General features: G+C 43.7%; 1 protein-coding gene and 1 long non-coding RNA gene across 18 annotated transcripts in view; one reads left to right on the forward strand and one right to left on the reverse strand.

Annotated features, from left to right (window-relative positions):
* The window catches only part of gyg2 (glycogenin 2), a 120,564-nt gene extending 119,176 nt beyond the window's left edge, over positions 1-1,388 (reverse strand). For 3 of the 17 annotated variants that reach the window (XM_059963763.1, XM_059963762.1, XM_059963761.1), the window contains exon 1: positions 1,046-1,383. In XM_059963763.1, the coding sequence (XP_059819746.1) occupies positions 1,046-1,052 (7 nt within the window). In that variant the 5' untranslated portion in view covers positions 1,053-1,383. Of the gene's footprint in view, positions 1-1,045 lie in introns of all 17 variants that reach the window. The other 14 variants (XM_059963764.1, XM_059963759.1, XM_059963760.1 and 11 more) reach the window with 9 other exon arrangements.
* Positions 425-15,421, forward strand: LOC132391066 (uncharacterized). The gene is made up of 3 exons (XR_009511079.1): positions 425-612; positions 11,702-11,759; positions 12,265-15,421. It is a non-coding gene; the product is annotated as an uncharacterized LOC132391066 (long non-coding RNA).
* The last annotated feature ends 1,003 nt before the right edge of the window (positions 15,422-16,424 follow it).

The raw sequence follows: 16,424 nt of genomic DNA on the forward strand, positions 1-16,424 counted from the left end.
AGCACTGGAGTATTTTAGAGACTCTTAGATCTGTACCAGAGTCACAGAGTTAGTCATACCGGGAGAAGGAAGGAGAATGGGGTTCAGAGAGATCATTAAGCAGTCATGATGGAATGGCACAGCAGACTCAATGGGTGAATGACCTAATTGTGCTCCGTCTTATAGAATCATAGTCCAGAAACAGGCCCTTTGGCCCATCTACTCTCTACTGAACTGTTATTCTCCTGGTCCCATTGACTTGCAATTGGACCACAGCCCTCCAGATTGAATATGCCAAGGAGAGATAAGGTCAATATGTAGCACAACAAAATGGGCCGAAGGGCCTATCTACTGTTCTATATGGAACTATAAAAACATTACGCACACATGAAAGCAGAGCACAACAGAAGCATCAGATGTGGAATTCAAAATATGCTGGAAATACTCAGGGGGTCAGGCTGCACATGTGACGAGGGCAAATGAGTTAATGTGTCAACTCAATGACCTTTCGTCCGAGCCACTGACGTCTGACGAAAGGTCGCTGACCCAAACATTAACTCGGTCTCTATCGCTCCACGGACGGATCTCAGCAACAGCCCGCTCGCAAGCGGCGTGGGACAAAGATACCAAAAGGTTAAAAAAAAACTTACTTTTTCCACAAATTGAGAAGGCGCATCTGAGATTACTAGCTAGTGTCTAAATTGTAAAGTTAAACAGAGGGATTAAAGAAGGAAACAAGCGTATTTAAATACACTCGCAGGGTAATAGGCTGCCAGTTATCTGTACGCCCTGTCGTGGTAATCATTCCCATTCTGATTAGTGCCCGGGTGGAAGAGGGGGTAGTTGGAGAACCTCTCGCAGTGGGGGCCGGTCACTTCCCCCACTTGTTCACGCAGGGGTCCGTTAGCGGCGCCCTCGGTGCGCACCCAGACGAGACGGACGAGCAGGAGACGCGGGGTTCACTTGTTGCCGTGAGCGGAGTTACCTCTCGTTCGGAACGCTAACAAGTTGCAAAGCCTTTTTGTAGCACAGTCAGGTGCCTTTTAAAAAAAAACTGCATACTCACCAGGCATGCTGACAATTGCGTCCCGCAGTGAAATTTTCAAAGGGGGGGGGGGAAAAAGGGAGGAACTCCTCGGACTGCCGTCCCTCTGAGCGGAGGGGTGACAACCACTGCGGCTTCAAGCACTGTTTTAGCACCTGACCAAACCCTCCCCACCGCTCCGGTCTCCAGACGGCTCCGTCCAATCAACCTGGCGGGGCGGGGTCGGCGCTGGAGCTCCAAGTAATTTTTTTATTTAAAAAATGGGCAATATTCAATCTCTGACCGCAATTAAAAACAAACCCGAGCCCCTCTCTGGAGCAAGGTGCTGTTAACGTCTGCCGCCCTCCTGATGTTGACATTGCACAATGTCACCCAGAGCGTTTGTGTCTGGGCAAAAAGAGAGAGCTGGAGGTAAGGGATGTGTGCCAACAGGCAGGACACGCACTCAATGGGATGCAATCGTCTCCACTCCAATTTCAGAGCACGTTTGCCAAGGGCAAGGCTGAAGTTTCAACTTAAAGATCTTCTGACTTGGTGTTAAAAGGGCGTTTGCCTTTTCTGCAACAGTTGGTGGAAAATGTCACCTGTACAAATTGTAATTCAATCAAGTGTTATAAGTCAGGTCAAGTCCAGTTTATTGTCATGTGCACAAGTACACACTAGCTCTCTTACAACTGCATCACTGGCATGCAGACAACAAAGGGAGGCCTGTGTTTTTCCCAGGTCCCTGTATCCTAGGTTGGACCTGCAACTGTTATGAGGAAAGGCGACACCCAGGTCAGAGGTCTGAGTGAGCCCTGGGGTTGAGGCCCAAAGGTCAAACCTGTAATTGGTGTGTCCTGGGCTCAATACTCAAGAGGTCAGCAAAGTATGGAGGGCAAAGACTGAAGCTGATGGGTCCAGAGGTAGAGACCTGAGGTCAAATCCACTGGGCTGACTTGTCCGGAGATGTCTGCAAGTCCAGGCCAGACGCTGGTGGTAGGAGATCCAACGTTGGTGAGTCTGGGGCCAAGGACGAGAGCCCCAGAAGCAGCCAGTCCCGGGGTTGGAGGCCTGTGTGTGGGTGGATGGGGTTGGGAAGGAGGCTCGTCTCGCTGCTGTTTGCCCTGTTCTGTTGCTGTTGCTGCTGGACACAGTGAGTCTGCTGTGTGAGCACTGGAATGGGGGGCAACATGTGCCCGCAGTCCCCAGCTCATCCTCGGATGTGTCGGTTGTTCACGCAAATAACTCATTCACGGTATATTTTGATGTGCTTGTGATAAATGTATCTGAATCTGAGTTGTTTTCATTAAGAGCTCCTGCCTAGCAGGAGAGAGACTGATTTTCCAGAGGTCACATTGTCCATTCTGGAGCAGTGATGCACATGACAGAGAGAGTCTAATCTTAGCCTCTCATGGCAGTCGCTGCTATTCAATCTGAGCTCAGTGGACATTAGTATTAGTATTGGTGTGTGTTAAAGGCAGAATAGCAATATGAGTTGTCAGCTTTCTCTCCCTCGGGAATTTTTCCAAAAAATCACTGCAGGTGACGACAGAAGGTAATGTCCCATCATGGGCACGGATCTCTGCCACCCCCCACCCCCCATGGAGGAGACAAGGAACACAGAACAGTACAGCACAGGAACAGAGCCTTTAGCCCACAATCTTGTGCCATACCAATTAAGTTAGTAATCAAATGGCAACTAGATTAATTCACACTGCCTGCACGGTATTTATATCCTCTCATTTCCTCATATTCTTGTGACTATCTAAACATATCTCAAAATTCTCTAGCATTCCAGACACTCCCCCCCCCCCACATTCTGTATAAAAAAAAACTTGCCCTTCACATCTCCTTTCAACTTACCCCTCCCCCCTTCACTTTAAATGTATGCCCTCTTATATTAGACATTTCAACCCTGGGAAAAAGATTCTATCTGTCTACTCTATGGCTGTCATAATCTTTAAAAATCTATCAGATCTCCCCTCAGCCTCTGCCATTCGGGAGAAACCATCCCAAGTTTAGAGTCATGGAAAAGTACGGTACAGAAACATGCTCTTTGGCCCTTCAAGTCTATGCCAGACCATTTAAACTGCCTAGCCCTATTGACCTGCTGCTGAACAATACCCCTCCCATCCATGTATCTATTGAAACTTCTCTTAAACGTTGGAATTAAAATCACATCCACTACTTGGCGCTGGCAGCTCATTAAATTTGTCCAAACTCTTGTTACAGCACATGCCCTCTAAATCAGACAGCATCCTGGTAAAACTCTTCTACACCCTCTCCAAAACCTCAACACCCTTCCGATACTGGGGCAACTCGAATTGTACGCGATACTTCAGCGACAACCGGTAACGTCTCAGGAAGGTGGCATCAATGATGAGGGACTACCACTATCTGGGATATTATTCTTCTTGATGTTGCCACCAGGCTGGAGGTACACACCCCAAAGTCCAACAACAGTTCCTTCCAGACTCCCATCTGGTTCTTGAATCTACTTAAAAACTCATAACACTCTCTCAGACTATCTTTCTTTTTCTCACCCTCAACCTACATTGGTCCCATGATGTTTATTTTATTGTGTGAGTTCCATATAATTTATATTCAGTTAATGTTTAAGTTCATGCTCACGGGTGTTTGACATGTTTCTAATGTACTGTGCTGTTGCATAATGCTAACTTTAATGGGTTATATACCCTGACTATTAACGCCTGTGACAAGCTTGAGCTTGAAGGTGAACTTGAAAAGACAAAGCAAGGTAGCTAACTTGGGTAAACTTGAGGGTTTTCAACAGGATTTTGGCAAGAGAGTAATAGAACACTACAGCACAGAAGCAGGCCTATCTAGTCCAAGTCAAACTGTTAATCTGCCTTGTCCCACCGACCTGTGCCTGGGCCATGGCCTCCGTACCCCTCCCATCCATGTACCCATCCAAACATCTCTGCAATATCACCCAACTTCAGTGGGAAAATCTGTTTGTAGTTTCCCTTTTTTTTTGATTTTTACCTTGGGCTCCTCCCAAGTGCAATTTTCGGTTATAGAAGTTGGCATGGTGTCATTGAATGGAAGATGTTGATGGGCAAAATGAAATGATTATAGGATGTCCATGCCTTGCACCTTGGGAGCAAAGCATCTTCATGAGGCACACAGCTTATCATACCCAATTGTAAAATTGGATAGGTACTTGGACAGGAAAGGAATGGAGGGTTATGGGCTGAGTGCGGGCTAGTGGCACTAGGTGAGTGTAAGCATCGGTACAGACTAGAAGGGCTAAGATGGCCTGTTTCCGTGCTGTAATTGCTATATGGTTATATGGTTATCAGCAGTGGTCGCAGGGATGGCTCAACAGCAAATCGATTTGATCAGGAGGGAATGACAACTGTTTCTCTGGCCTGGGTAGGCCATTGCTATTGCAGACATTGGAGGTGAAGGAGATCCGAGGTAAAGAGCCAACTACAGCCATTTTTTTTTGCCTCAGAGTCCTCTGAGATTATCCTGAGGTCGAGTCCATTGCCTGTAACAGGCTGAGATTGGCTATCCTTCTTTCAGAGGATTTGTGGAGAGAGTTACGTCATAAGAAGATGTAGTGAAGGGGATGATTGTAGCCTTGTAGCCTGATTCAGGATTTAAAAAATGGTCACTCATTGTCCAGACCAGCCCTTGATTCTGGATGAGGCGACCAAGTTATTTTAAGATGAATGAACCTGTCAAAGGTGACATCTTGCTAGCTGAGCTGCACTTGGGTGTGTGGGACCAGAGGGGTCCACACCAGTGCACAATGCTTCAGCCCACCATAAGACCCTACACTAGTTGCTTCTCCAGTGATTGTCACCTTGTCACGGTGGAGAGGCGTGTGAGTTCCTAAGATCCCAAGAGCGGTAACGTCTGGAGTTCGGGTCCTAGTAGGGCAAGGGTGAGTATCCAAAGAAAGAGAGCTCCAGTGGTAGAGTTGGGGGAAAATGATAACCCATCACAATGGCAGTGAAGGTGGAAAAAGACTGCAGTACTGAAGGACTCTCAGTTGTCTTGCATTTCATGCAATCAGACACTGCCCCAATCTGTCAAGGACTGTATGGAGTCTGCCCATGCATCAGCCTCCCACCATTAAACAAAGTCATGCACAGGTATTCTCCATATGTGGACCCCAGATTGGCCTCTGCCGTTACCTGAGAACCCACCAATAAACAACCCCTTGGGAAAACATCATACTTGACATGAGTGATTGTATTATTACTACTACCACTACAGTAGTTTCGGGGTTAACTTAAAATGTTCTGGCTAAATTGTAGACAAGAAAATTATGGAAAATTAATAATGCCTTTTATTAATTATAGGAATTTGTGAAATCCAGTGGGCAGATCTATTTCGTAAGGGATGGGGGAAGGGACATCTTAACTTCATAGACAGGTTTTTATAACATTTAAATCAACTTCATGGAGTTCCATCTTAATGACTTGAAGACATCTCCCTTGGTGCACCACAGGTCGATCCGTTCTGGCAAAGTGATTGGTATGGTCTGCTGTGTAAACAGGCAAGCCTGAGGTCTGGGATTGGACAAAGGGAGGGAAAGCCCCTGGGAGAAGCTAAGAGGAAGCATAAGGTCAGAGCAGATGAGATGGAAATCACTGCATCCCTGAGGGACTGCTGAAGCTGTTACAAGAGGACAGAGACCCCGGGGAGTGAGAAATATTAGTATTGGTTTGTTAATTTCACATGTGCCAAAATACAGTGAAAAGCTTGCCTTGCATATTACTCATACAGATGAAACCATTTCGTGCATTGAAGTAGGAGAAGGCAGAACAATAACAATGCAGTATAGGGTATATAATGGGGTATATGGGGAGTTCAGGGAGGGGTCGCGCCTCTGGTGATGGGGCTTGTTACTCTGAGGCAGCTTACTCACCCTTGGCTCCCACCGGACACTCAGCTCTCACCTGTGGCTCCACATGTGGCCGCAAGTGACAGCGGCCACACCCCAATACAGCGCTTCAACAGGTGGACTGAACCAGGTGAGGGTAGCCAGCGGGCCTCATACCTCGCTGAGATAGGGACATGGCTGTCTTAGCATGCAAAGTCTGCTCTGGCGGGCTTGGGCGATCTGCAATAAAATCCAGTGGGCATGAAGGTGATACTGCAATGGCTCTGTGGAGAGCGAAGAGCATGACAGGGCACAGAAGGCGTCATAGCCATCCACTGCAATCAAGGAGAATGCCAGTTTGGGATGGTTATTCATACTACTGGACCCAGGCTTCTAAGATTGAGAGAGTGGCTCTGCCCCAATGCAATGGCTGTTCTACTGTCCCGGACAGGTTTCCTGTCATTGTTGGACCTAATGGACAACCAGCATAAAGTGTAAAAGCTACAGATAAAGTACAATAAACAATAAAGTATAAGATCATAATGAGATAGACAGTGTTTGAAACAGATATGTTTAAGAGACTTTTAGATAAACACATGAATATGGAAGGATAGGGATCATGTACAGGCAGAAGAGAGTTAGTTTACTTTGGTGTTGTTTTCAGCATGGTCATCCTGGGTTGAGCACCCTGTTTCAATGCTGTTTGATGTTCTATGTTCTAATGTTTTCAGAGTGGTACCTATATGGAGTGATCTGCCTGAGGAAGTGATGAAGGTGGTTTTCATTATGATGTTTCAATGTCACTTAGACGGGTACCTGGATAGGAGAGATGTTCAGGTAAATGGAAATAAGCTCAGTTAGACAAAGTGGTTAACATGGATGAGTTGGGCCAAAGGTCTTATTTCCATGCAGTGTATCTCTATGAATCTGTGACTCTAATTGCTAAGTCCATTAAGTTTTAGGATCCTAAAGAGAACTTGATTGGAAGAGCTGAGACCTTAGAGCAGGGGTTCCCAACCTGGGGTCCACAGAGCACTTGCTTAATAGTATTGGTCTATAACATTAAAAAGTTTGGGAGCCCCTGCATTAGAGAATCATAGAACTGGAGAGAAATGAGACCACGTGGGAGGTGAAGAATGAGAATTTTTAAATGGTGGCTTTGCTAAAGCCAAATATGGGTTTGAAAGTACAATTCAATGATTGAAATAGGCTATAAGCACAAAAGATTGGAGGAACTCAGCAAGTCATGCAGCATCTATGGAGGGTAATATATAGTTGATGTTTCAGGACAAGACCCTTCCTCAAGACTGGAAAGGAAGGGAGAAGAAGACAGAATAAGAAGGTGGGGGGAGGGGGAGGAGTACAAGGTAGTGGACGATAGGTAGAGAGGAAGTGATGGGGTCTCCAGCATTTTGTATGTGTTGCTCAAGATTTCCTGCATCTGCAAGACCTTTAGTCTAAAATAAACTTAGAAGTTCAAAAGAAAGCAATGAATATCTTTATGGCTTTATCCCCCTTTCTTTCTAGGCCTGAAGAAGGGTCTATGCCAGAAACGTTATTCCTCTCTGTGGATACTGCCTGACCTGCTGAGTTCCTTCAGCATTTTGTGTGTGTTACTTTAGAGAAATGGTGAAGTTTTGAAATGAATGTGTAATTTGGGAGTATTGATGGCCTTGGATAAAGACAGCAAAAGAAAGAGCTCTTTCCAAACAAAGAACAAAGAACTCCAATGTAAAATATAAATATTTACCTCAAAGTCATCTGTCAATAGAGAACCAGTATTTGAAGTTGGTAGCATAGTAATGATGAAATACTTGTCAAATCACCAGTAAACTCAGAAGTCAAAGGGGTATCTAAAACAAACAAGGATAAGCCTTTTCTTCATACAAAATGGGAACTAGCGATAAAGTGGCTCTCTAGGTAGTAAATGCATATAAACAAAGTAAATCAAAGGATGATTTCTACATAGTATTTTCTGTTTGAAAATTGACTGTCAGTTTTATTTATTGACTGTATCAGCTACAGTTTCCTTCTATAGACCAAAGATGTACAACTTGGTAGGTTAATAGGTCATTGTAAATCGTCCCATGATTAGGTTAGGATTAAATCAGGGGATTACTGGGTGGTGTGGATTGAGGGGCCAGAAAGACTATAAGAACATAAAGTATAAGAACAGAATTAGGCCATTTGGCCCATCAAGTCTGCTCCACCATTTCATCATGGCTGATCCATTTCCCCAATCTCCTGCCTTTCCCCCATATCCCTTCATGCCCTGACCAATCAAGAATTTATCAACCTCTGTCTTAAATATACATGAAGACTTGACCTTCACAGCTGCCTGTGGCAACAAATTCCATAGATTTACCTCTCCAAACGTTGTCTGGCCATTGTCTTCTGGAGCCACATGCATTTGAATGTGCATAAAATCCATCTGTTTAATATCCTCCAGAGTCAGTGGTCAGTTTAAATTTCAGTGCACACCCCTACTTTGGCAGGGTGGAGGTGTCTACAGGGTAATGTGGGGAGTTTGTTTCCCCGGTGACAGAAACCACAACTACTTGCCAGGGGTCATCTGTTGAACACCAAGGTGAATGAAGGCAGCATAGCAGGCAGTATAACACTACTTACTGTCCGAAAGGAACTTGTACGCTCTCCCCATGACTGCATGAGTTTGCTCCGGGTGCTCCGGTTTCCTCCCACATTCCAAAGACATACAAGTTAATTAGTCACATGGCTGAAATTAGATGGCGCTGGCTCATTGGGCTAGAAGGGCTCAATCGCTAAATTAACTAAGATACATTTTTCTCATTGAGTATTGAATCATGGAGCACTCTTCTTTAAAAAAGCAGTGGAAGCAGAATATTGGACTATCTACGTACTGATTTAAGAAACCCTCCTGGATGCACCTAACAAATTCTTCCCCAATTCAACCTCTTGTGCAAAGGAGGTCCAAGTCAATATTAGGGAAGTTGAAGTCACCCACTACAGCAACTCTTGTTTGTACTCCTTTCTTTGGAAGCTAAAATTAAACGGATTATAAAGAGGGCAGAAAAGAACTCAAGAAAGGAGTTAGGAAAGACCAGAATGTACCACAAATCCTTGGCGAGTGGGATTAAAGAGAAACCCAAAGCATTCTATATACATCAAGAGCAAGAGGATAACTAGGGAGCAGGTAGGATCACTCAAGGATAAAGGAGATAACGTATGCTTGGACGCGGAGGTTATGAGTGAGGTCTTAAATGATTAGGAGAAGAACTTGAAAGATATGCAGATCAGTGCAGAGTGTGCTAATATGCTCAGGCATTTTGAAATAAAGGAAGTGATAGTGTCAGGTCTCCCTAAGAACATTGAGGTGGATAGGTCCCCAGAGCCTGATGGGATATACTCCAGCTTATTGAGAGAAGCAAGAAACGTGATTGCTGGGGCCTTGGCTGATATCTTCATCTCCTCTCTAACCACAAGCGAAGTCAGGGGAATAGATAATGCTGTTCCATTATTCAAGGAGGAAAACAGAGATAATCCTGGAAACTATGAACTGGTGAGTTTCTTGTTAATGGTAGAGAAGTTTCTGGAGTGAATTCTTAGGGATAGGATTTATGACCATTTGGAAAACTATGGCCTAATTGCTCAAAGTCAGCATGGCTTTGTGCTGGGCAAGTCGTGTCTTACAAACTGTGTGAGGAGGTGATGACATTGAATGAAGGTGGAGTTGTAGAAGTTGTATATGTGAATTTTTGTAAGTGGTTTAAAAAAGTTCCTCTTGGTTGGTTCATCCAGAAGATTAAGATGCATAGAATTCATGGTGAATTGCCCACTTGGATTCTGAATTGACTTGCCCATGGAAGACAGAGGGTAGTGGCACTTATTCTGGCTGAACGTCTGTGACAAGCAATACTTAGTAGGTCAGGCAGCATCTATGGAGGGAAATTGACAGTATATACATTAAACCGAGATCCTTCATCAGTCCAGTCCTGATGAAGGGTCTCTGCCCGAAACATTGACTTTTCATTTGCCTCTATAGATGCTGCCTGACCTGCTGAGTTCCTCCATTATCTTGTGTGTGTTGCTCTGGATTCCCCAACTTCTGCAGAATCTCTTGTCCCACTAAGATCCGTACTGGGACTTCTGCTATTTCTGATATGTATAAATGACCTGGATGAAAGTATTGATGGGTGTGTTAGTAAGTTTAGCAATGATATGATGCTTGGTGGTGTTGCGGATAGTATAGAGGATTGCCAAGGAATGCAGTGAGATATATGTAGATGTATGATAGATATGGGTGGAGAAATGGCAGATAGAATTTATCTGCACCAAATGTGAAGTTCTGCACTTTAGGAGATCAAATGTAAAGTGACAGTACACAGTTAATGGCAAGACCCTTTACAGCGCTGATGTGCAGTATGATATTGGGGTCCAAGTCCATGAAAGTAGTTACACAGATTGGTAGGGTGGTTAAAAAAAAAACGTTTGGCACACTTGCATTTAGTAGTTGAGTGGAGATTTGGCATGATATCTAAAACTTTGACGAACTTCTGTAGATGTGTGGTGGAGAGTATATTGACTGGCTGCATAAGAGCCTAGTATGTAAACACCAATGCCCTTGAACAGAAAATCCTCCAAAAAGTAATGGGTGTGACATCTTGAGTAAAGCCCTCCCAACCAGTGAGCACGTGTATATGAAATACGGTCACAGGAAAGCAGCATCCATCATCAGGGATCCCCACAACTCAGGACATGCTTTCTTCTTGCTGCTGTCAACAGGAAGAAGGTACAGGATCCTCAGGACTCCCACCAGCAGGTTCAGGAACAGTTACTACCCTCAACCATCAGGCTTTTGAACAAACTTCATTCAACTTCACTTGCCCCATCATTAAAATGTTCCCACAACCAATGGACTCATCTTCAAGGACTCTTCATCTTATGTTTTCAATATTTATACTTATTTATTATTATTCTTTTTGTATATGCGCAGTTTGTAGTCTTCTGTATTCTAGTTGAACACCTTACTTGGGTGGTCTTTCATTATGTTATAGTTTCTATTCTATAGATTTATTGAGCATGCCCACAAGAAAATGAATCTCAGGGTTGTATATGGTGACAAATTTATACTTGGATAATAAAATTTACTTTGGACTTTGAGAAATTAAGTTCAAGACTCAGGAAGTTATTTTGCAGGTTTATTAAACCTCAGTTATACTGCATCCAGAGTATTGGATTCAGTTCTGGCTGCCCCGTAATGGGAAGGATGTTAAGGCTTTGGAGAGGGTGCAGAAAAGGTTAACCAGGTTGCTGCCTCGATTAGAGGGAAAGCACTACAATGAGAGGATGGATAAACTTGGGCTGCTTTTATCAGTGGATGATGAAGGGAGATCTGATAGAGGTTTATAAGATTATGAGAAGCAGAGATAGAGCAGCCAGATAACATCTTTTTCTCAGGATTGAAATTTCTAGAGCAAGATTTTAAGTGAAAGGAGATAGAACGTAGAACATAGAAATCGACAGCACATTACAGGCCCTTTGGCCCACAGTGTTGTGCCAACCATGTAACCTACTCTGGAAACTTCCTAGAATTTCCCTACCACATAGCCCTCTATTTTCCTAAGCTCCATGTACCTATCTAAAAGGCTTTTAAAAGACCCTTTTGTATCCGCTTCCACCGCCACCACTGGCAGTGTGTTCCACGCACGCACCATCCTCTGTGTGAAAAGCTTACCCCTGACAGCCCCCCAGTACCTATTTCTAAGCACCCCCCTCATGTTAGCCATTTCAGCGCTGAGAAAAAGCCTCTGGCTATTTACATGATCAATGCTCCTCATTATCTTTTCCACCTTCATCAGGTCATCCTCCAATGCTCCAAGGAGAAAAGGCCAAGTTCACTCAACCAATTCTCATAAGGTATGCCCTCCAATCCAGGCAACATCCTTGTAAATCTCCTCGGCACTCTCTCTCTATAGTTTCTACATCCATCCTGTAGTGATACGACCAGAACTGAACACAGTACTCCAAATGGAGTCTGACCAAGGTCTTATATAGATGCAACATTACCTCATGGCTCTTGAACTCAGTTCTACAGTTGATGAATACCAACACACCATACGCCTTCTTAACAACACTGTCAACCTGCACAGCGGCTTTGAGTGTCCCATGGACATGGACTCCAAGATCTCCCGGATTCTCCACACTGCCAAGGGTCTTACTAGTAATATTCTGTCTTCAAATTTGACCTACCAAAATGAACCACTTCACACTTCTCTGGGTTGAAGTCCATCTGCCACTTCTTAACCCAGTTCTGCATCCTTTTGATGTCCTGCTGTAACCTCTGACATCCCTCCAGTCTATCCACAGCACCCTTTGTGTCATCAGCAAACTTACTAACCCACCCTTCTACTTCTTCATGTAGGTCATTTATAAAAAATCACGAAGAGGAGGGATCCCAGAACAGATCCCTGTGGAACACCACTGGTCACCGATCTCCATGCAGAATATGAACCATCTACAACACCACCCTTTGCTTTCTGTGGGCAAGCCAATTCTGGATCCACAAAGCAAGATATCCTTGGATCCCATGCCTCCTTACTTTCTGAAGGAGCCTTGCATGGAGAACTTTATCAAATGCCTCACTGAAATCCATATACACTACATCCACTGCTCTACCTTCATCAATGTATTTTGTTACTTCCTCAAAGAATTCAATCAGGTTCGTAAGGCACAACCTGCCTTTGACAAAGACATGCTGACTATCCCTAATCAGATTATGTCTTGCTAAATGCTCATAAGTTCTGCCTCCCAGGATCTTCTCTAACTACTTGCCCACCACTGAAGTCATACTCACTGATCTAAAATTTCCTGGGTTATCTCTAATGTGTGACCATTTTATTTTCACAGGGCTGCTAGTGGAGGGAAAAATGATAAAGTTGTTCAAGAGTCTCTTAGACACGTGAATGTTAACTTGGGCACTTGATTAGTAATGTAACTAGTTTGGCAAAACATCATGGGACAAAGATTCTGTTTCGGTGCTTTACAGTTCTGTGTTCTAAGGAGGCTGATGCCTGATTTATACTTCTGCGTAGTAGCCGACGCCGCAGCCTTCGTAAGTGGCCTGCGCCGTTGTGAGCATTTATACCAGTGCGCTGGTGTGTCTGAATAACTCTGCAATTCACCGCCAAAATGCTAGTTGGCGGTGGGGTTTCTAATGGCAACTGAGCGCATCATGTTGGAGTTGGAGCTATTAAATGTTGAACAAGGGTTACTTTTATTGAAGTTACTGCAATGCAGAAAAGAGAGAAGACATCGGAGGAGATGGTATGTATGACCATTGAACAGATTGAGGCAGAAGGAGGGTGAATTTTCTGTGCTTGTCCGGCCACTGAGAGACATGGACGAGGAAATGCATTTCAAATATTTTAGGATGTCGGCAGGTAGATTTGATGATTTGGTTCATCATCTCCAAAAATTTATTTTGCATCAGTGTACGCACAGTATGCCTGTAGACAGGAGGCGATGCGATGCTACCAAGTGGACAAATCACAGTTGTTGCAGTGTGTGTCGCCACGACGCACAGTTACATTCTTGGAGTGGTGTGCATCAGGCTACGGCATTGGGTAGGGCATAGGTTACACGGCTACGCCCTATGTACTTACGGCATTCATTTGACACAGAAGTATAAATCAGCCTTAAAACACAAGTGGTCAGGAACAGGTCAATTTAATTCAAACACTCTGAGGTACATGTGCAGTGCCCATTTCCGCACTGACATTGAAAGCATGAACACTACCTCACTACTTTTTTCATCCATTTACAGTTATTATTATGCATTAAATTGTAATGTACTGTTGCCACATTACAACAAATTTCACTATGTATCAAAGGTTCAAATTTGTTACCCAAGTATGTATCCATGTACAACTTTGAGATATGTCTTCTCCAGATAGCCACGAAACAAAGAACACAAAAGTCGTTTAGAGAGAAACATCAAACCCACCCCCCCCCCCGCACAAAAATGAACGGCACCTCGATTGTCAACCCCCAAACCCCCTCCGCTGTACAAAGTGGAACAAGAACATTGACTCCAAACTCCTGTCGCCTCACACAACATAATGGAAAAGGAAGGGGTGAATAAACGTAGAATATAAAACCACGTCTGAACAAGTCTACAGTTCACAAGTGCCGTAGTCTAATCCATAAATGCAGAACCACGAAACATCCTCCGACTCACTGAAAGAGAGGAACTCCACATGAGGCAAAGGCCTACCCTCCTGCCACTCAGCGATAGGCCACTTACAGACAAGGTAGGCAGTCGGCACTGAGCTGAACTCTTGCTCGATGCCTCAAACTTCCAGTCTCAGTATGCCAGTGATACGAAACCTGATTCTGAAAACCCTACTTGCAGCAGCTTCACAGGCTTGTAGTTACAGACAACACATAAATTACACAAAAGGGAGACAAAAACAAACCAAGTCAGTTCAAAAAAATGGCACAATCATAGACAAGTCCAACCTAGTGCAAGAGGCAGTTCATGGTGTTCATCACTGAGTTAGGATTAGAGCTGTACAAGTCTGTTCAAGAACCAGACGGTAGTAGGAAAGGACATTAGCTGTTCTTGAATCTGGCGGTGCGAATCTTCAGGCTTCCAGAACTTCTGTCTGATGGTGGCAGTGTGAAGAATGCATGTCCAGGACCTTTGATGATGGATGTCACCTTCTTGAGGCAACACTATGTTATGGGTGCAGTCGGGGTAGGAAGAGCTCTGCCCTTGATGGCTGGGCTGTCTCTGTGCAATCTCTTGCAATCCTATGCGATGGAATGGACATACCAGGTCATAACACTACCAGTCTGTTTAGATTTGGATATATACCTCAAGAATGTTTGAAAAGAGATAAATATTTAATGAATATATTGTTGGTGGCTGGTAAAAAGACTCTTACTAGGAAATGGTTATCACAGGAGAGCCCAACTTTAAATACATGGATGGAAATTACAATGGACGTTTACAAAATGGAGAAGATAACAGCATCTGTTAATCATAAGCTGGAACTATTTGATTCATACTGGGAAAAATGGTTTAACTACATAATGCCTCATAGGCCTGATGTTATTCTCACAAATAATTGAATATGTTGTTAAAAAAAATCACTCCTCACTTGTACATAGTTCTTTCCTTTTGCTTGTTTTTTTTTCTTTCCACTCTTTTCTATAAGCGTATATCTCAGATAAATACCTTGTGGAGATTTGTGATATATATGATTATATGATATATATATACAATGTCTGAAATACATCTTATGGAAATGTTTGTTTGATGATGAATAATAAAAAAATAAATTACAATAAAAAAGATTTGCAGCCAGTTTTGGAAAACTTGTGCATCTCTAATTCCCTTTAAACTCACCAGGTCCTCTGAAAAACTTACTGCACTACTGTGTAACATATAATGAAAAAGTGGAATAAAAGTGTGTTTGGGAATAATATTGGTTGGTCTGGACAGTTTGCTGTATAAGTCCTGAGGATGTTAGCTTATTGAAATCTTAATGCGAGGATTGGAGCATTTTATATTCTGCACTCAGTGGTCAGTTTTTAGATACAATTACTCGTTAATGCAAATATGTAATCAGCCAATTATTTGGCAACAATCCAATGCATAAAAACATGCAGACGTGGTCAAAAGGTTCAATTGTTGTTCAGACCAAACTTCAGAATGGGGAAGAAATACGATCTAAGAAACTTTGACTGTAGAATGATTGTTGGTGCTATACAGGATAGGTCAGAATCTGCTGATCACCTGGGATTTTCATGCACTGCAGACTCCATAGTTTACAGAGAATTGATTCAAAGTCATTTATTATCAAAGTATGTATGCAGCATACATCTCTGGGATTCATCTTCCCGTAGGTAGAAACAAAAAAATTGAGTGCGGAGTATTCTATGGGCAAAAAATGTTTCTTTGACAAGAGAAGTCAGAGGGGAATGTCCAGCAACAGACACAAAATGCTGGAAGAACTCAACAGGCCAGGTAACATCTATGGAAAAAAAGTACAGTCGTTGTTTCGGGCCAAAACCCTTCGGCAGGTCTGGAGAAAAAAAAACTGAGGAATAGATTTAAAAGGTGGGGGGGGGGGGGGGGAAGGGAGAGAGAAACACCAGATGATAGGTCAAACCAGGAGAGGGAAGGATGAAGTAAAGAGCTGGGAAGTTGATTGGTGAAAGAGACAGAAGGCCACGGAAGAAAGAAAAGGGGGAGGAGCACCAGAGGGAGGCAATGGGCGAGCAAGGAGGTAATATGAGAGAGGAAAAATGGTTTGAAGGGGGATGGGTGGGAGGCATTACCAGAAGCCTGACAGATTGATGTTCATGCCATCAGGCTGGAGGCTACCCAAACAGAATATAAAGTGTAGCTCCTCCAACCTAAGTATGGTCTCACCATGGATAAATGGGAATGGAAAGTGGACTTAAAATGGGTGGCCACTGCCAATGACTAGATTGGTTCAAGCTGACAGGAAGGCAACAGTAACTCAAATAACCATGCATTACAACAGTGATGTGCAGAAGAGCATCTCTGAACAC

The sequence above is a fragment of the Hypanus sabinus genome, chromosome 3 (genome assembly GCF_030144855.1).
Source record: "Hypanus sabinus isolate sHypSab1 chromosome 3, sHypSab1.hap1, whole genome shotgun sequence".
Classification (NCBI taxonomy): Eukaryota; Metazoa; Chordata; class Chondrichthyes; order Myliobatiformes; family Dasyatidae; genus Hypanus; species Hypanus sabinus.